The following is a 21028-nucleotide window of genomic DNA, read 5'->3' as shown; positions in this document are numbered from 1 at the left end:
GAGCAGATGTGGAGCAGGTGAGCAATTAGCAGTGCCAACTTGGTAGCATTAAGTTGCGATGTGCATAACGATCTCCAGCAGTCATGCTCATCCCGGATTTGAGTGAGTGAGAGTTGGCAAACTATGCTCTAGGACCGTGATGGCGAACCTATGGCACGCAGAGCCATATTAGTGGGCACGCCAGCTCAGCTCTGGGGTGCATGCATGTGCCGGCCAGCTGAATTTTGGGCCTCTGGGCCCACCAGAAGTAGGGAAACAGGCTGTTTCCTGCCTCTGGAAGGCCTGGGGGGGTGGGGAAGGCCGTTTTTCTTTCTTACCTGGCTCCAGATCCTCTCTATTTATCTGGGAAGGGCAAAAACAGCATTTCCCACTCCCTTGGAAGCCCTACGGAGGCTGAAAGGGCCCATTTCCCAACTCCCAGTGGGACAAGAACTGACTTTTTTGCTGTCCCCAGCCGCCAGAGATTCTTAGAGAGGCTCCTAGAGACTCCTAGAGAGGCTCCTAGAGACTCCTAGAGAGGCTCTGGAGGCTGGGGACAACAAAAAATGTCACTTCCTGTCCCACCGGGAGTTGGGAAATGGGCCATTTCAGGCCTTTGGAGGGCCTCTGAGAGAGTGAGAAAGGCTGTTTTTGCCCTTCCCAGATAAATAGAGAGGATCTGGAATCAGGTAAGAAAGAAAAACGGGCCTACTAGACCATCATGTGCCAGGAGCATGGGGGGGGGGTTGTGCGACCCCCCCCGCCTCCCCCTCCTGGCAAGCGATGGCAAAAAGGAAACAACAATGCCCTGCAGCCTTCAACTCATTTTGTTCTATGGCTGTCTTAAGACCTGATATGTTTTTTGTGAAGGAGTTGAATTTCTCAGATTGTCCAGAAATGCTTGCTTTCCCCAGCGTCTTTCTAGTTGTTACATTTATGTTCAATATAGCAGGGGTCTCCAACCTTGGCAACTTTAAGACTTGTGGACTTCAACTCCCAGAATTCCTCAGCTAGCTTTGCTTTGCTGACTCAGCTTTGCTGACTGAGGAATTCTGGGAGTTGAAGTCCACAAGTCTTAAAGTTGCCAAGGTTGGAGACCCCTGCAATATAGTACCCCACCTGCAATTTTATCCCCATCACAAGCCTGTGAGGTAAATTAAGCTGAGACATAGTGATTGGTCCAAAGTTACCAGTGAATTATCTCTGAGGATGTCCTTGAACTTAGGTTTTCAGAGTCAAACATTTTTGTCACTGGCCCCCAAAATGTCCTCCACTTCTCCAAAATGGTTTTTATCTTTATGTTTTATGACAATGGAAAATTAACATAGCCAAACAATATGCTCAGTTTCTGAAAGGACTTCTTTAAACTGCTGGATGTTCCTGTCATAACTAATGCATCTAATATTCAGATCCTTGACAGAAACTTCAAGCTATTTTAGTTGGGTAAATGACAATGACTACCACCCTAAGCTATTTGAGAAAACATTCATCATGGAATTTCAATCATACAACAAGATGTAGGTTATTGCTTTTAACACTCTACGTAGGACTCAACTATTAGAGAATCATCCAAGGCTGCTTGAACCCAGAACATAATAGGTGCCTCTGCCTTCCAAATTAAGCAGGTGACTTTGAACTTTGGCACACAGCATAAATTATGTACTGGATCTGGTGCTATCCTTCAAGTTCCCATAAAATTTTTAAAATTAAAATATATCTCTTATACATAATTTTAGCTTCATGACAAGCTCAGTTGACTTTCACTGATTTCATGGCCACTGTTCCTATGCTTTTATTTTACCTGAAATAGACACCTGGATGAGTGACTTCAAGTAGATGGGAAGATACATCTCTGTATCTGTCATAATTTAATATATAGGTGCATTAAAAACAGTGGTTTTCTTTCCAAATTCCTACCTTGATTCATTCTAGAGAATCATGCTGAGTAGGTTTTTGATCACCCAGTGCCATTTTCTCTGCCCAGCATGAAGCTTTTCAGTGCAAGTGGTTACAGGGAAACCTTTGAAAATGAAACCTAGCTGCTCCAAATTGTATTGAGTCCCAAAGTGGAGAAAATGTAAGAGCTTCTTTTATTCTCTTATGAATTCAATAATTAGTAGCTAACATTCCCATGTGCTTAAAGACCTTTCTTGGCAGGTTAAAACCAGCCCTTGTTAAAACACCCCCACCCCCCAGCTAGAGTCTTGCTCGGACTAAAGCAAAGTGGAAAGTCTTTGATCTGGTGAATCTTCTGTGACCAAAAATGGTTGGGTAGTGATTGTGTCAATTCCCCCATTCCCCACGCTGCTTGAGACCCATGTTCTCTAATCTTTTGGAATGAATTTGCAGGAAGCCAAGGGAGGTTGCAGAAAGAAGAAGAAACTCCACTCATTGAAACTTCTGCTGACTGGAAGGGGACACTGTTATTCAACAGGTCATTTTTTTTTTTTTTGGTCAGGCTGCTGAAGTGCAATAGTTACATTCTGACCATTGAGATTATATGACACTAGATTAGGGTGGAAAAACCAAAGTGTGAAAAGTAAGCAACTATCCAATCACCCTTTCCCAGTCGAAAAGGTCATTGAAAGTTTGGACAATAACTATCTGATTTACCAGGTAGGTTTAGGGCCTTAGGTCAAGAAAAGCTGGCACAAAGTTTGAAGGTGACTGTCTTAGTAAATAATTTGAAGTGGGCCTGTCAAATAAATCACACATTCTTGGAGGAAAGGCCATCGCTCAGGCAGTGGTTTTATATGCACAGGTCCTCAGAGGGAGCAATAAAACAAACTCATTATGCATATGAGAAGCATAATAGCAAAAAGAAATTTAGTATGAGCCATTCAAATTAGAATTCCAAATGTCAGCAGTTATTATAGACACAAATTATTCATTCTGATTGGGAAAGCGAGCTCTACTGAAATATGGGAAAGAAATGGTTAGCTGCTTATGCAGTCTCTATTATGTTTTTCCCTTAATGGTTTATGGTAGGAAATGAAACGTAATGTCCGCTGGATGAGTGCTATTTCATCTGTATGCTCATTGACTAATCTTCCTCTGTGTAAATATACTTACTACTAACACATCATACTCCTTTTCTCTTACCAGAATCATTAATACAAGGCAAAATACATGAAGCAGATGCTTTTTTAAAAAAATTAGAAAATACCCACAGGTAAACAACAACAACAAGAATAAAATACCATGAAATAGAATTATAATGCAAAAAAATAAAAAAAGAAGAAAAGCATAAATGGAAAAAAAGAAGTTAAATCTAGAGAATAACAAAGAACTGGTACCAAGATATCAATAGTATCAAGGTGAAACCAGTTTTTTCATTCCAGTTGAGATAGCAGCCAACAAGAACTTAAGGCAGGGGTCCTCAAACTTTTTGAACAGGGGGCCACTTCAGGCTCCCTCAGACTGTTGGGGGGCCTGACTGGCTAGGTGGGTGTGGCTGGGCCCCCCATGTGACTGGGTGGGCGTGGCTAGCTGGTCATGTGACCGGGTGGGCGTGGCTATGTGCATAGGGACTACCCAGAGGGTTGAAAAAAGTGATTTCTGACAGGTCCTCGAACTTTTAACCAGTCATCATTTATGCCAATTACAGTATTTAATTAAATTAATTAAATAAAAATGACCTACTGGAGAGGTCGGAGGAAGTCCGAGGAGGGCATTGGGGCCAGCTGCAGGGCAAGGTGATATAACCGGGGTAGGTAGGCCTACAGGGGGAGGCGGGCGCAGGCCTACAGGGCTGGCTGCAGGGTGAAGCGATTGGATGGGGTAGGTCAGGGGTCTGCAACTTTAAACACTCAACCTTAAACACATGTAAACACTTAAACACAATCTTAAACCTGAGTGGTCATTGCCAACTCCATATCACTTGCTCCCATCCAGGTTTTGTGGCTCCCAATATTTTCTTTTATACAGGTATCTCTGTGTGTCTCTTTCATCTCTCTCATCTCTTTTTTTCTCCCCCCCCCTTTCTCTCCTTCATCTCTCTTACTCTCCATCTCTCTTTCTCCCCTCCTGCCCGGGCAGCGGTGGCGGCAGCGCACCTACCATACCATCGGGTTGCGATGGGTGGGCATGGCCCACTTTGTTTTTTTTTACTTTTAAAAGCATTTTTTCTACAACCATAAGAGGTTGCAGAAAAAAAATGCTTTTAAAAGCCTCTGACGATCAGGCAACTCAGCTGGAATCTCCAGAGGCTTTTAAAGGCATTTTTTTTCCTACAACCTCTTCAGCTGAAAAGCCAGCCATGCAAGGAGTGGGTGGGACTGGTGGGGCGGAGGGGGCAGGGCAGGGGGTGGGGCTGAATCCCACCACTGCACGGGCTGGATACATTGTGTCAATGGGCCATACTTGGCCCACAGGCCGTTGTTTGAGGACCCCTGAGTTAAGGCATACTGTTTGTAACAAGTTGCTTGTGATTCTGCAAGAGAAGGCGTACAGCTTTACCTTATAGTGGTATTGACTTCTATTAATGAGAAACTTTAAAAGATAAAGTTTTGGAAGAGACAAAAAAAAACCTATGAGTAAGGGGTTCAGGCCTACTGCATCCTAAGGACAGATTCTCTTTATAAAAATTTATTTTTTGGTATCTACCCTCCAATATCACTGTAGGAAAGATGTCAAAATGGACCAAGCAAAAAAAAACTTTGCACAGGATAGCAGAGCTGAGATTGGGATTAGCAGGAAGAAGTGCCTTGTCTAGAACCACCTTTGAGACTCACTAACAATCTCCAGATCCATCTGCCATACTACATCATAATACACTGATGGAATTCTGTTCTGGTTTCTCTATACCTAAAGACAACAGAAACTGGGAGGGGTAGCTTCAGAAATGTCAGTTGGCCATTTTTTTTGTCTTCCATCATAAAGAAGAGTTGTCAGAAAGAATTAAGAGGGCTGCTGAAGGTAGGTCTTAACCAGTAAGACAAGCAACAAATGTTGCCTCTTTCTTTGAGGACAACCATGTCTTATTCCTCACACAGAGGCCCAACATGGGACATGGAAGGGAGTACACAAAACCATGGCATGGACTATCTCTAAGAGTTTAAAAGTGTTATAGAAGCATACCTGTGAATTGTAAAGCACCAATAAAACAGACTTTAAGGAGGTTTATACAGCAGATTTATTTTAAAACAATAATGACAAGGAAGAACTAAAAATGATATTTGCTCTCTGATCCTTAGCTCATCATGCCCTAGAGATAGGTGATAAAGAAGTTAAAAAAAGACTTGGTGTTCAAATCCCAGATTTATTAATCATTTTCTCAGGCTTATATGTTGCTTCAGTCATAAAAGTGACTCCAGAGAAAAATGCAATTTTCAATCACCCCCACTCTAAAGCTTTCTGAAAAAGCCAGGTTTTCATGGATTTTCTTAATGCTTGGTGCTGACTAGGTCTGTGTGGAAGGGAGGCATATTTTCCATGAATACCTTTATGGGCCCAGGTGATAACCATCCCTTCCAGATGTTTTTGGATGGAGAAAGTTCAGTGCTGGATATCACCAGGTAGACATGGGAATGTGAGACAGGCAGTTTACTCACTCTCAATACTGAAAATCAACATTGATGGTGCAGTCTATTGTGGACATCATTTCCACCCAACATGGAAGATACATAATAGAGTTCCAATCCAGACTCGCATAATGTTAAAGGGTTGGCTTCAGTGAGTGGTTAATCTATATTGGATTGAGATTAAATCCATCAAAATAGGCAGGAGAGTAGGTTAAAACAGGTAAAAGTAGGTAAAAATTTAGTATTTTTTTAAATTAATGTTGATAAACTGAAAAGCCTCTGAGGTCCATAAGGACAATTATCAAAGGAAACCATGAAAAGAATGGGACAGTGCAGGATTTGAATCAATATAGACTTGCCTAGAATATTAAACAGGTCTGTTTCCATGGAAATTCAGAATGACAGGTTTCTAACAGCTAGAAAAATGGTTAGGTAGCTTTTAGCTACAATCTGTGAACATAGTTGCATTTTCTAAAGAAATGAAGTTTTCACCTGACCAAAAAGTGCTAACATGCGATTTGTTATTTTAATACAGTGAATCTTCCTTTCACTGAAAGGGTTCCTGCATTCTATTATAAAATGATAAAATTATAGTTGCACAACTTATAAAACACAAACTTACAAAAAAAAAAAAGAAAAAAAGGAGAGGGACAACCATGAACTCGAAACAACAATTCTGTGAGTGTGAATTGCACAATAGTAAAGTTTAAACAACTAGATCAAACACTGTTTTCTTTTTTAAAAAAAATCAGTAATAAACAGCAAGCTAGATTCAATTTATCAGCATAATTGGGCCTGGGGTTTTAGTTGTAAGTTGGAGTGGTCATTGAAGGTATCACCATGTGACCTAACTCTACTTTATGATAATTTTATTATTGTTGTAAAGTGAGTCACCACAGCCGTTATGCAAACCATGTGGTCGTTGAGCAAATCCAGCATATCCAATAGGTATTTTTTGCTGTTTTCTGCTGGAAAAATGGCAAAAAATGCAGCAAATCACAGTCATGTGCCCATGGAATGCTGTAACTAGTCATAAATGCATACCAGTTGCCAAGCACCCTAGGTACGGTCATGTGGTCACAGGGGAGATGGCACTATATTTTACGATGGTCACAAATGCCTTATATAAAGCTCCCTTTTTGAGGCTGCTGTAATTCTGAACAATCATTAAGTAACCAGTCAATAATGAAGGCTACCTGCAAAGCTTAGCCAAAAACTCTTATTGGCAAGTTCATCAGTTACACTGCAGATCCTAATAAACTACTACATAAAAGAAATACCACTCGTTTTAATAAGATTGCAGATTTAAAAGCTTGAAAAAAATCTTGTCCCAAAGAAATCTTAGAGAAACAAATACATGGGTGGGAGGCAGAGGTGAGTTTCAGCAGGTTCTGACCAGTTCTGGAGGACCAGTAGCAGAAATGTTGAGTAGTTTGGAGAACCGGTAGTAAAAATTCTGACTGGCCCCGCCCCCATCTATTCTCTGCCTCTCGAGTCCCAGCTGATCGGGAGGAAATGGGGATTTTGCAGTAACCTTCCCCTGGATTTGGGGGGGGGGGAATAGAGATTTTACAATATTCTTCCCCTGCCATGCCCTCAAGCCATGCCCTCCAAGCCATGCCACATCCCCCAAGCCATGCCCACAGAACTAGTAGTAAAAAAAATAATTTAAAAAAACAATTAGCATGTTTTTTTTTATTATGTACCATGAAGTCATTGTAGACTCTTTACACCCAGACCACATAGATAGATCTTCTCCACGATGATCTGCCCCTTTCAGGTCTTCATTACATAAGGGGTTATTACCCTGTAGTCACATAGACCCATTCCAATGCAATGATGGTAGATGAGAAGACTCCATGTGAACAGTTTAGCTATTCAACTGGCTTTTTTCTACTTCCATGAAATAACATCATTCATAAAAAAAAGAAAGAAAGAGCTTTTTCACATCTGGGTGAAACCCTTAGATCATGTGAAACCTAGCCAGAAACACACAGTATTACAATTTAAAGCCATGACATATGGCTGTCAGAAGATGAATGTTAGCCTTATGAGCACATCAAGTAAAACATGTTTTTCTAAGTTTCGTTTAGTATTAACAGCTCCTGAAAAGCAAAACAAGTACAGATGACAAATTTTCTGAAGGATTGCTTTCACTAGCAACCCATCTTTAATGACAATCATGGTAAACTCCTGTTGAGCCAAATAAACTGCAAGAAGACAAATAAAGTCCGATTCACCTTTTTCTCTATATTTAGAGATATCCATAAAATGCTCCATATTCAAAAAACCACCTCACCAGTTTTAAGCAGAAGGTGAAAAAAGCAGGTTGATTAAATCAGTAAAAGTAGCACCTACTGTTGCAAACAGCTCATCTGCAGCCCATTGTTTCTTAGCCCATTAATACCTTCCAGAGATTATTCTTTTGTTGCTATAATGATTATTTCAGCATAGATGGAGGCTTTTTAAAATTGCATGATTAGGACACATGAATGGATTATGGAAAACTAGCTTGTTGGCACATATCAGTGGGAAGTCTGATAGATATGAGAGTATCTATCTATGTATAAAAGGAGCAAAACATTGAAATGTATGTATAAAAGGAGCAAAACATTGAAATGTATGTATAAAAGGAGCAAAACATTGATGTGCTGCCATAACCATTGTGGGTTTTTTTGTTTTTTTTTAAATCCTCCTCACTCCCAGACACTGCTTCTATCATTCCTGGTTTCCCGACTTCTTTATCTTTAGATCTTCAGCTTACAAACCCTGGAATGAATACTGTAGGATACTTTTGACACTAAGCTTCTGGACTTCAACCAATCTGCTCTTCTGGGCTATATTTAAGCCACAAAAATAAGTTACAGAGAAGAGATTCTACTTTGCTGATCTTTCTCTCCCTAATTGACATTCGCTCTCCTCTAGAACAGGGGTGTCAAACTGGCAACCCGTCGGCCGGATGTGTCACATGCAGGCCATGCCCACCCCAGCTCTGCAAAGGGAAAAAAAATGTCACTAAACATCACGTGACAGCAATATGATGCCATGGGTTTGACACCCGTGTTCTAGAAAATAGAACACAGAACATAGAATAACAGAGTTTGAAGAGAACTTGGAAGTCTTCTAATTCAACCCCCTGCTCGAGCAGGGGACCCTATACCATTTCAGGAAAAAAAAATGGTTGTCCAGTCTCTTTTTGAAATCCTTCACTGATGGAGCACTCACAACTTCTGAAGACAAGCCATTCCATTCTAATATTATCATATCATATATTATATGAGCTCATTGCCACTCAATCTAGAGTAGGACATGTGGGAATTCAGCCGTTGCTGTTTGTAGACCATGAACATTGATATAGTGCAGTGTGTGAAGCCAAACAATGTTTCATGGGATGGCAGATAATTTAACTATATTTACTGTTTTTTAAAAAATGACAGCATAGGGCAATGGGCTGAATTGCAGCCTATGTTTTGCTGTTGATCTTACTGTTTTTATTTCTGTTGTAGCCCAAGGAATCTTTGAGATGTATGGTCCCATTCTGTCCATTGATTTTCCCTTCCATTATATTTGTCACAAGTAATTTCTCACCACCCACTTTCCAAGTCCTATGCATTAAAAGGAATACATGAATTAAATGAATTAGAATGTGGGCAGGTAGAAAATGGATACGATAATGTGGTTTAGATATATAATTTTTATCTTAGTCTTCAAATTATACAGAAACGACCTTTGACCCAACCCCTACCTGAAACAACTTGATAAGAAACATACAGATTGCCAGAAGCTGGAAAGCAATATTCTGCTTAATTTTTCATCTCTTTGAAAAGCTTACCAAGTAATCCAGAAGCCTATTTTCATGAACAGTAGAAAATGCACACTTCTCCATGGTGCCCTTATTCATGTTGCTCAGCACAATGAGCAATATCAGTCTCACAATCTTGGCCTGTTGAGCCACCATCATTTTAAACCTCTTTTTGTGTGTGTAAAAGTATTAGGAGACAGTTCTAATTTTGTTATAATGTGGAGGATAGCATGGATAATGTGGGCAGAAGATTATACTTAGGCTTCTAATTTGTATTTTTTTCTTTGATGGTCTGCCAATGAGCTTTTAAAGAAGCTAGTTTTGATGTTTAATGAGCAGTGGCAATCCCTGGTGTTTTTAAATGGCAATGCTAACTCAGGAAAAATGTTGGGGAGGGAGTTTTAAAAACAGTAACTCACCCTTCAGTGATATGCAAATAAGACCGTATCACCCATTCAACTCAGTATATTGCATGGTTGTGTTCCAGCTTTAACAAGTGGTATGCATAGCTCACGTTTTCTATTTGAATCTATTTTATTCTCTACACTGGCTGTCTTAACATTCCTTTGTTATTCTGAATGTATTTTTCGGAGTATAAGACGCACCTTTCCCCCCCCTAAAAGGGGGTGAAAATTTAGGTGCGTCTTATACACAGAATGTAGTCCCGCCAACCCACTGCCCCCCACCCTTTGGCCTCTGCCTCGCAGCAGTTACCTCCTTGCAAGCAAACAGCAAGAAAAAACAGCTCCTTTCAGCTTCAGCACAGGCTAATTAGCACAAGTTGATTGGATCGGCCTCCCGACTCTCAGTTGATTTGCTCTCAGCTGTTTTGTGCAGGGCTGTGCTGCTTGCTGCAAAGAGGTAAATTGCTGGAGCAGATTTTTTTTCCTAGTACTAATCAAGCTATGCTGAAAATGAAAATGAAAGTAAAGCAGGCTGTTTGCTGTTTGCTGCAACGAGGCAAAATTGCTCAGAGGCAGAGGCAGAGGGAGATTTCTTTTTCTTCTTTTCTTCACCAAAAAAGGTAGGTGCGTCTTATATTCCACTGCGTCTTATACTCCCAAAAATATGGTAAATGCTAAATTCTAAAGCCCAGCCAACAAGAGAGAAGTGCACTAACCCTGTTCCAAACTGTATGAAAACTCCATATGCTAACTGAACGATCATCAGAAAAAGATGTATAATTATACTGCAAATCCTCGACTTACAACTTGGTCAGTTAGCAACCATTCAAAGTTATGACCACCCACACACCCAAAAGCTACTGATGACCCATTTTCAAAGTTATGACTGCTGCACATACACTGCCCTACAGTCACATGGTTATATTTTAGGGACTTGGCCTGTGGCTCACCTTTATGGTCATTTGCAATATCCCACAGTCACACAACTGCAGTTTGCAACATTTTTTGCTGGTTTCTGGCATTCACTTCCAGTTTCAAACAAAAAGCGCCCATTGAGGAAAATTAATTCACTTAATGACTGCAGTGTTTGCTTAATGACTGCCGATACTAATGTTGAAAAATTGGATCTGGTCATGTGATGCCTTGATTTACAGCCACAATGATTTATAACTGTAATTCCGGGCTCAATAGCAGTCATAAGTCAAAGGCAACCTGTAATTTTGGTAGCAGATTGGAATAGCATATGAGGACTGAATCTGCATTCAGTATTCTGAAAGGAGCCTGGTGGATACAACATAAGGATTTATGAGCTGCCAGAAGCTCTGAAACTGCAAGCTACCATACTTCCTTTAAAAAGAAGCTGACTCAGGAGGACCACAAATACTTCACTTCAGTTCCCTGGTCCTTTAATTGGAAATGCTAAAGGAAAGTTTGGTATTTAAAGCAGGGGCTTGATTACCAAGCTACAATTCTTTTTGCAAAAAAATTACACTGGGACATTAGTGAAATAAATACAGTTAGAAATCAAGAATATAATTCTCCTGCCTGGCCTATTTTAAAACATTGCCGTTGGATCTATCCAGGGTCTCTAAAGGATAATTAAAATGAAGGAGCTTGCAGTGCAAGAGTTGGAATGAATTGCTTTGATAATTGGAAGAGAAAGTCTGGGCACAGCTGCTAAGGCAGCAATAAGCAGGTGGAGAGAGTTAGAAGGAAAGGAGGGAACAGCTGTTAACTATAAAATTGGGAGCACTTTCCGAGTTTGCTTCCAGTAAACCAATATCCATAATCATAGTATATTGTACAAATAATTAATCAGAAGAAAGAAATCAGGCTCAGAAAAAAGAAGCGATCAATTTGCAAATCATGTATCCATGATTAAACTGTTTAAAATGCTCTGACAAGCTTTTCCTACTTTGAAGCAATCAATTTATTATTTTCCTCTGCTTAGTTCTGTCAATTTGCAGCCTCCCCTTCTTGGATTCAGTTTGCTCTGTGGGAGCCCACAGGTCTGCCAGCTGTTGCAGACCCTTGGAGGGTAAAGGATAAGTTGCAACCATCCCCTCAATTCCACAGTCCACTGAAGATACTTGGTGTGGTGAAAAATGCAGGATTCTATTTATACGAAGATTTCCCATAATGAACAATAGTTAATCACTAACTGGCTAATCATCAAACTTTAAGAAATATGTCCAGCACCATGCACTTTGTTTAGAGCAGGGCTGTCGAACTCACAGTCCACAAGCCAGATGCGTCACATGCTGACCACACCCATGCCTGGTTTAGCGAAGGGGAAAAAAGTCATGATACATCACATGATGCTGCCATGATGCCACAAATTTGGCACCCTTGGTTTAGAGCTATCAGCTGTTGGTTGCATAAATCCAGGCAACCTTTTGTAGCAGTATAAAAATGCCATTTTTTGTTGGCTTTGGTAGCCCTATTGTTTTGCCAAAAAAGCAGTTCCATATTGCCAGGTTTGAGGTCATGATGTAGGAGGAGAAAGGTTTACATTTTTTAATCTCCAAGCTGGTTTCTTGTTCAAATCACTTCCAAATGCTATTTGTTGCCAAACAAAGGACTAAATATATATAGCAATAGCACTTAGATTTATATACAACTTCACAATGTGTTACAGCCCTCTCTAAATGGTTTACAGAGCCAGCATATTGCCCCCATCAATCTGGGCCCTCATTTTACTGACCTTGGAAAGATGGAAAGCTGAATCAACCTTGAGCCTGGTGAGATTCAAACTGCCAAATTGCAGGCAGCTGGCAGGCAGCAGAAGTAGCCTGTAGTATTGCACTCTAATTACTGTGCCACTGTGGCTCTCATATACTATTCTCCCCTGAGCTCTAGCCCTAACTCTAACTACAGGGCACCTGTTTTTGCTTTAAAAATAGCCATAGCCTGTTTTTGTTAATTGCTCATGGTTTTACACACATGCAAAGTCACAATTCTTTTAATCATAGCCTGTTAAAAATACTTACAGTGCTCTAGATATCACCCTAAGCCCAGACCATGGTTTAGATTTCACACAATAGGTAACCTAAATTCCCATTACAATTGTCTACGATATGGAAAACCACATTGATTTTGACCTAATTATTCAATGTACTATTACCATTGTCATCTTTTTCCCCCTTTTCTAGCAGCATAGGGAATTATTTGCCAGACCGTGACTTAAATTAGAAAAGGACTTGAATTTCCAACAGTTTATGGACTAAAGCAAAGGTTTATGGACTAAAAGTCAAGAATTTTGTTCTTGGCTTCTAGTCCATAATTTTGTTACATTAAGAAGCCACATTAAAGCGAATGATTAGGACCTATAATAGCTGAGGATACCTAGCTTCCATTCATAATCTCCAGCAGTTTTTTTCCAATTAGAGACCAAAGTGGTTTTTCAGCCCAAGGTTAAATCTCTGAATTTCTCTTCTATTTAGCCATAAAACCATTTAGGATTATTTCTGCACTCATTTGTTTTCCTTTTAAAGATTTCACTATGAAAATCCCCGATTAATTATACATTTTGAAATAATTTTTTTCCTCTGAAAATCCAGAATTCAAAAATCATTTAATTTATTTTAACAGAAGAGGGCATCAGAATATTCTGGAAATGAAAAGGCAAATGCTGATATAGATAAATTTGCACATTAATCCAGGAGATATGGATTTGGTCAAAATGTATCAGCAATGAGAAAGACAATGATTGCTAGCTTCTTTGGTCACATTTGAAGACGTGGGAGAGGGCTCTAGGGTTTTCCTGTGCAACAATTCTAATGCATCTTTTCAATGATGATGTTTTCTGTTTGAGATTCTGAAGCGCTATTCTGAGTCTGTCTATTTTAATCAAGATCCACTGCTTTTGTGCTGCACTGGGCCCCAGAGACTTATTTACGAGATGAGATAGACAAAGATTGCATCCTTCCTTTATATTTGTTGATGTGTGATGGCAGAAAATAAAAGAAAGACATACTGTAATATAAAAATACCAAAAACAACCTCTCTCTTCCAGATCCTAAATATCATCGAAGAAGAAAGTAGAACATAAACTTCTATAATAAACAAAGTTGGTCTAAAAAAAACCTCTCTGGGCAATGTCAGCCCACTCTGGCAACTTCCAAATGGGTTTGATTACAACTCCTATTATCCTCAACAATTATCAGTCAAACATATTTGGAAATTGCAAGCTGTAGGCAACCGATTAGCATTACTTCCAATTTAAGTAGCTTTTGAATATATGCTATTCTCCTTTAGGTCTTTAATGTGCAGACAGGAATAATATTTTTCACAGCAAATGTGAACTCATACTGTATTGGAATACTATCAAGATTTTTTTTCCACACGGTAAACAACTCTATTTTACAGCTCGGTGCTGTTTTCTTTTCATTCTAAATTGAATGGATTACTGGAGCTTAATAGAAACTAACAAGAATCAACAGGAGTTAGATAAAAATGCTTCACGGATTTATCTATAGGTTCTTTCCTGCCTTATCCAACTACCGGTACCTCAAGTAAGCCTTATTTTACGAAAAGTTGAGGGAGAGTTTGCAAAATGTATCTATTCCTAAAATGTCATGCTGATTCAGTCCTTTAGGACTTGAGTCATTGAACTACTTTCAAAGTAGGTTCCACAGTCAAGCGTCACCATCTTTCACTACAACCCACAATCTCCTCCTGTCTTGCTATTGCTACCATCCTTCACCCTTACTCTCTGCCATTACTTTAAGCTCTACGTGTTTTGTCTACATGCAACCCTTTGAGCAGGTAATCCATGAAGAAATCCAATTTTTAATCTGACTTTCAACATGCAACAAGGAAACAGGCAAGAGCATACTCACCTTTTTGACTTCATATTTAATGGACAGCTTGATTCTGCTCAAACTTGGACGGGGATGTTCAGGCCATGTTTGTACACTCGCATCACCATTCAGAATAGCCTCCACTTCTTCTGTGTCTCTGCAGAGATCCAGGACGCCCACCACAAAGTCCTTGCATTGCATAGATAACTTCCTATAATCATTCTAGTGAAACAGAGACAAACAATCTTTTAACAATTACAGCATGGAACTGGCTACAAACTTGAAGGCTATGATAGACTTGTGCATGAGCATATGTTGTACCGAGTGCAATGGGCAAATCCCTCCACTGCAGTCCCTAAACTGCAGACTGGAAGACATTTGGAGGGGTTCCAGAACTATAGGAAACTGCAGACAAATGCAGTGGGCAATGATAAACCTTTCCTGCATAAACAGAGAGCATTGGCTACAACCTTTGGATGTTTGCAAGTTTTGAAAATGCATGATACCTATGTTTCGCTATGCTTTCTCTACATGCTTCCCCCCTCCCAGCAGATACCAAAACCTCAATGACAAACAGAACTGGGTTATATACAACTTTTTCCACTCCTGAATCTTCAAGCTGAAAAATATTTCATCTTTCGACATGTTCCTGATCGTGTGGCTGTCAAATGTGCTGTTGCCCTGCCATGGAAAATAAAAAATAAAAAATGAAAGTATTCCAAATTCATTAAAAGTGAAATAAAAACCAATCTGTACCAATATTTTTTTAAAATACTCTTGTACAGTAACATCTTAGATTGTAAATAATGGAACTATGTATTTGAATGTTCCTTCATGGAGAAAAGCCTTCTGTGAATATTAGGGAAAAGACCAACTAATGCATCATCTTCGGGACATAGCAAATTTGATATTTTCATTGGAGTTTATTCTCTAGAGTAGCGAATATATTAAGGATTGCTATGTTGTAATCCAATGATGTGGAAGTGCTAAAGCCTGCTAAGGATGCTTGGAATTTTATTTGCAATTTATGTAAACAATGTCCGAAGTTTAAAGTCACTACTCAAAGTGATGCTCAGATTGCCTTCATGAACCATTGCATGACTTTATCTTTGTTTTTTTTAATCTCATCAACAGTTGTATTGGGATTATTAAAGAAAAAAAAAGTTGTATCCAGTAGACAAACAGTTTGATGCCTTTAAGTCACTGCTTTATTGTCAGAGAAGGTGATGCATGCAAAACGAAACAGCTCTCCCAGTTATGATGGCTATATTCAGTTATTCAGAAGAAGAACACACAGTTCTTATGGGGATCATCCTACAAAGAAGAATAGAGACTATAATGGAATCCAAAGAATGGCTACATAGGGATATCAGCGTTTGGGCAATGCAGTGAGCACTTTGAAGGGAAGAAAAGCTCTATCAAAAGAAAAGATGAAACAAAACAAAAACCAGAAAAGCGTATTTGGGGAATTTTCATTATCACAGTAGCAAGGCACTGTGCAATGAATTTCAAAATCCTTCCAAAATCCTAGGACCAAATCAAATGCAATACCTGAATGGTTTTTTTTAAAACTAATGGCATGAGGTTTTGATGTAGGGAACAGTGAGATTAACCCTTTCTCATATCTGCTATTTGTACTGTAAAAACTTCCTTTATATCAACCTTTTTTTTTTTTTTTTTTTGGCTCCTGTGAATACAAGCAGATTCATATAGCAGGATTTAGATCAGGTCTGGAGTGGAGACTGTAGTGGAGACAAAGGGTTAATGCCAGTTTATTGCTATCAGCTCAGTATTAGACTACATCTAAAAGATTTGAGACTCCGCCTAGCCATTTGCCTGCCTGTCACCAGTTTAATTTTCTGAAAAAAGATCAGGACACAACCAAATTTAATCTGTTAGGAGAAGCTGGCAAACAGGGTGTAATCTGGCCAGGTGCTGCATAGAAAGAAATGCAGAAGAAAAATTAAATCTCAAAGTTGCAATATCTTGTTACTGTAATTTCATGAAAAACCGGGATCCACGAGCCCAAATCTTTAATCTCTACTCACACTGACACCAAACAGGACCAGTTGATTGCAGCAACACAAAAATCATCGGTCACACTACCACCTGCCACACTTGTGAGTTCATCAAAGTCTGGCACTGCATAAGCAATTCCATCAACAGGCACATTGACCTACAATCAGCCTATAAAACCTCCTCCCCCCCAATCCAAATCAACCACACAGCCAATCAGAGACATCACCAATCCTCAACCAACCCATGTAATACGCCCACCACCAGCACCTTCCAATGACCCTGACCTGATGTATTTTCCTTATCACAAGATCCATCACAAGACCCACCACAAGACTCACTGATGGCTCACAGCTGACCCATCACAAGACCCTCACTTGACACACCCACACCTGAAGCCCTTATAAACAGATGAATACTGACACTGACATTCCCTAAAGTCCATTGGAGATGTTACATAGCCTGGCATTGAAACAATTGGAAACCAACCCAAAAACTCAGAGAATGAACATTCATCCTCATTCTACACCCGAACTACAGATATTCACCACTGTTGCAAAGGTAGTTTCAGTGTTCTTGACTTTGATGTTTGAGTCTTGTCTACACCAAAGGACTGACAATAATAGACAAACATGAGGATTCAACCCTTTTGCTTTTTTTGCCTATGAGCTCAGAAAGCAGAAGTGGGCATTCCAAATCATACACAGTTCCCAAGCATTATGTTCACAGTGCTTGAAATCTCCCAAGATTACGCTACCAAAATTTTATGCTACCAAATCATTAACTGATTCACATCAAAGCAATACCTCTACCTGCTTGAAAATGGGCTAAAAGTTTTATCTCATTTTATCTAGTGATTTCATCACATCACTGTCACATTATAACTTCATCATTTCATTCAGATCACTGACTTTGGCTGTCAAAATTACTACTATTAGTAGTAAAAATTTCTCTACACACCACCTCAGACTTAACAATGGTTAATAAGCAAGACAAAAAAAGTTGGGCAGTGGACATTGGAGAAAGCAGAAAAGAAAAGAAAAAACTGAAGAAAATCACAAAAATATAAAGTCCTGCAAATGGAGTGACTTTGGAAAAAGTAAACAAAGATAGTACCAATCGTGATAGGTGCCTTGGATGCAATCCCAAAACATCTGGAACACTATTTGAACACCAGATAAACACCTTTAAACATCTTATGCCACCAGATAAAGACAGAATGCACCAATTACCACAGCAAACAAGAGGAAAACCTTCTACGCATGAAATCCACCTGCACCTCCTATAATTTTGTAAACAACAAACTTAAAGACTTGAGATACAGCCCACCCCTAAAAGGACCTTACGGCAAAGTCTGTAATGATGAAGCCGTTAAAGCCAATCTCTTTAACATGTTCTTCAGTTCAGTCTTTATAAACAGCAATGGCTCATGCCCCACATTTCCTAGTCATACCACAACTAATTGCAACGATATACTACATATCGATTTTACAGAAGATAACGTTGAAAAGGCACTACCTAGTCTAAAACTATCTCTATCTATTGGACCTGATGGATTATGTGCCTACTTCTTAAAAAGTTTTCCACTGCCATAGCAGAACCTCTAAGTATAATCTATGAAAAATCTTTCAGGACCAGCTCCTTGTCCAACCTACGGTCACTAGACATGGTCATCCCTATCTTCAAAAGGGGTGACCCCAGTCTAGTTGAAAATTACAGACCAATGTCTTTATGTTGCATCACCTGCAAAGTCATGGAATCAATCATAAACCAATCCATTACCCTCCACTTAGAGACAAACAACCTACTCTCTAACAAACAATTTGGTTTCAGGAAAAATTTGTCCTGTAATCTGCAACTCCTACACTGCAAAAATATATGGACTACACAACTCGACCAGGGCAAAGCAATAGACACAATTTACATAGACTTCTGTAAAGCCTTTAATTCAGTGGTACACAACAAGCTACTTCTAAAACTAAAATCTTATGGCATTTCCGAATCCTTACATAAGTGGATAGCTGCATTTCTGTCAAACAGCCAACAAGTAGTCAAAATAGGGAGCACCCTATAAACCCTGCACCTGTTAAAAGCGGTGTCCCCCAAGGCAGCATTTTAGGACCCACTCTTTATACTTTACATAAATGACCTTTGCAATCATATTATAAGCAACTGCATTCTCTTTGCTGATAATGTAAAACTATTCAACACCACCGACATAAGCGCACTAATGTGCCTAATCTTGTCCTACTGTCCCCATTTATTCGTATCCATTTCCTGTATTCATAATCATGTTTATACTTATATCTGTTATCTTATACATGCTTGACAAATAAATAAATAAGTAAATAAATAAATAAGTAAATAAATAAATATAATACCATCGGCAGTGACAAAATCACTATCAGTCAATTGCAAAAGATAGCTTTACTTGGAACAGCTTACATCCTGTGATGGTAATTATATTTCATGCACATGTGCCATGTTTTAATTTAGTTTTAGTTTCTTTTTTAAATACTTTTTTCTTCTTTGGGAAAATAAATTATTTTACAGAATAAGATACCAAAAGCAGTCAGATGTCTAAGTGGTCCTCAGATAAATTTGTGACTTGTGCCTACTCAAATATACCAGTATGGGTGCATTCCTGGATATTAGCAGCTCTCTTAGGTCTGCTTACTCAGGCAGAAATTAACCATGAGTATCTCCTACTTCTACAGATGCCAGCTGCTAAGGATACAGAAGCTCATATTTCATGTATTCATAATCATGTTTATACTTTTATCTGTTATCTTATATATGCTTGACAAATGAATAAATAAAAAAAGATAAAAAAAGATATGCTCCTCTCTATGGACCCCATAAGAGCATATTTCATACACATGTAATATGAAATTAATAGATGAAACCAAACCAGTAAATACAAATAGTAGTTGTAGTATAAGCTCTCCCAGTCTCAAGATATCACTGTAAATTAAACTTTGATGAGTTAATTAAATTCAGAGAGATATAATTAAGCAATCAACCACAACCTAAGACATCTGAAAACTATCTGTTGATGATGTAAAGTGTCAGTTTATTTTGCAGCTTTATGGATTCTGTGTAAGCCTTCTATGGAACAACCCTTTTAAAACTTACTACTCTGCTTTATTTTGAATTTCCCTTGTGCTGAATTTAACCCTTATGTCTATTTAAAATATAGAATATCAATGTTCACAAGTAAATAAATTGCTTTCTAATGCTTATTGCATTTAATTAGTATGTTACGTGTTAAATGAGGAATGGCAGTTAAAATTGTCCCTAAAGTGTATTAATTACAGAATCATACTACTGGGGACTTAGATTGAAATCCTTATCCTGCAGGCATAAAACTGACTCCTTAGAGCAGGGGTCTCCAAACTTGACAAACCTAAGACTTGTGGACTTCAACTCCCAGAATTCCCCAGCAAGCCATGCTGGCTGGGGAATTCTGGGAGTTGAAGTCCACAAGTCTTAAAGTTGCCAAGTTTGGAGACCCCTGTCTTAGAGTCTTTTACTTACCTCACAGAAGGATATTGCCCTAAACTCCTGTGGAAGGTATAATAAATAATCAATAAATACTGATAAAGGAGGTTTCTGTTAACTATCTCCTATTAACTATGTTATTAATAGGAGATAGTTAACAAGAATTTCCTTTATCAATATTTGGTATGAGGAGCAATAATTACTGACATGAGTGGACATGCAAGTGTCCAAACTGAACATAATTTTAACACTGCAGTTGGTGTATAGATGGTTAATCTATGTACTGAACGAAGACATTATATAACTATGCAAATTGAGGCCCCTAACCTAATAACCTTAGTATTACTCTTGAAATTCTGAACCTATTTACCATACCTGTAAAAGTGTAAAGACATGCTTTCTACAATCATGCTACATAATCTCTTCTTATCCTAAGCTAACACTGACTATCATTACTGAAGCCTTGATGGAATATGACATCCTGTAGGATCCTATACAATAACATGGGTGTGGGTACCCCAGCTAGGTAGAATGTTGCAAACAAACAAATCCTTCTCAATACTTCTCAATTTAGAAATCTGACTTATACTGAATCACTGCATTTACCTTATTTAGAACAGCATTGTCAACAATAACTGGCAGTAACTCTTCAGGACTTTTTGGCAGGGGTTTTTCTAGCCTTACTTAGAAATCACATGGATTAAACATGGAATCTTCTGCAAGTACAAAGGTGCTTATTTTCACCCCTCTCTGCATGGGATTGTACAAGTGTATGAACTGATTATGATAAAATAGGCCCAAGTGACTCCATAGTAAGGCTTGTAGCACAGTTTTATTTTATTTATTTATTTATTTATTAAATTTTTATACCGCCCCCTCTCCCGAAGGACTCGGGGCGGTGAACAGCCAGAATTAAAAACACACAATACGAATATTAAAATACATTAAAACAAAATTAAATTATCTTAGGCTTCTCCAATTTAAAACCCCGTTCACCCAATT

General features: G+C 38.9%; 1 protein-coding gene across 1 annotated transcript in view; it reads right to left on the bottom strand.

Annotated features, from left to right (window-relative positions):
* Positions 1–21028, bottom strand: part of TRPC7 (transient receptor potential cation channel subfamily C member 7) — a 133941-nt gene that overhangs the window by 67762 nt on the left and 45151 nt on the right. Inside the window, exon 2 of the mRNA XM_070933895.1 lies at positions 14549–14731. Coding sequence (XP_070789996.1) covers positions 14549–14731 — 183 coding nt within the window. The remainder of the gene's footprint in view (positions 1–14548; positions 14732–21028) is intronic.

This window comes from Pituophis catenifer, unplaced genomic scaffold, assembly GCF_029215685.1.
Source record: "Pituophis catenifer annectens isolate HBS135680 unplaced genomic scaffold, rPitCat1.0.hap2 SCAF_2, whole genome shotgun sequence".
NCBI lineage: Eukaryota > Metazoa > Chordata > Lepidosauria > Squamata > Colubridae > Pituophis > Pituophis catenifer.
Note: the sequence above shows the minus strand (reverse complement) of the source record. Positions and strands in the feature narration are given on the sequence as shown.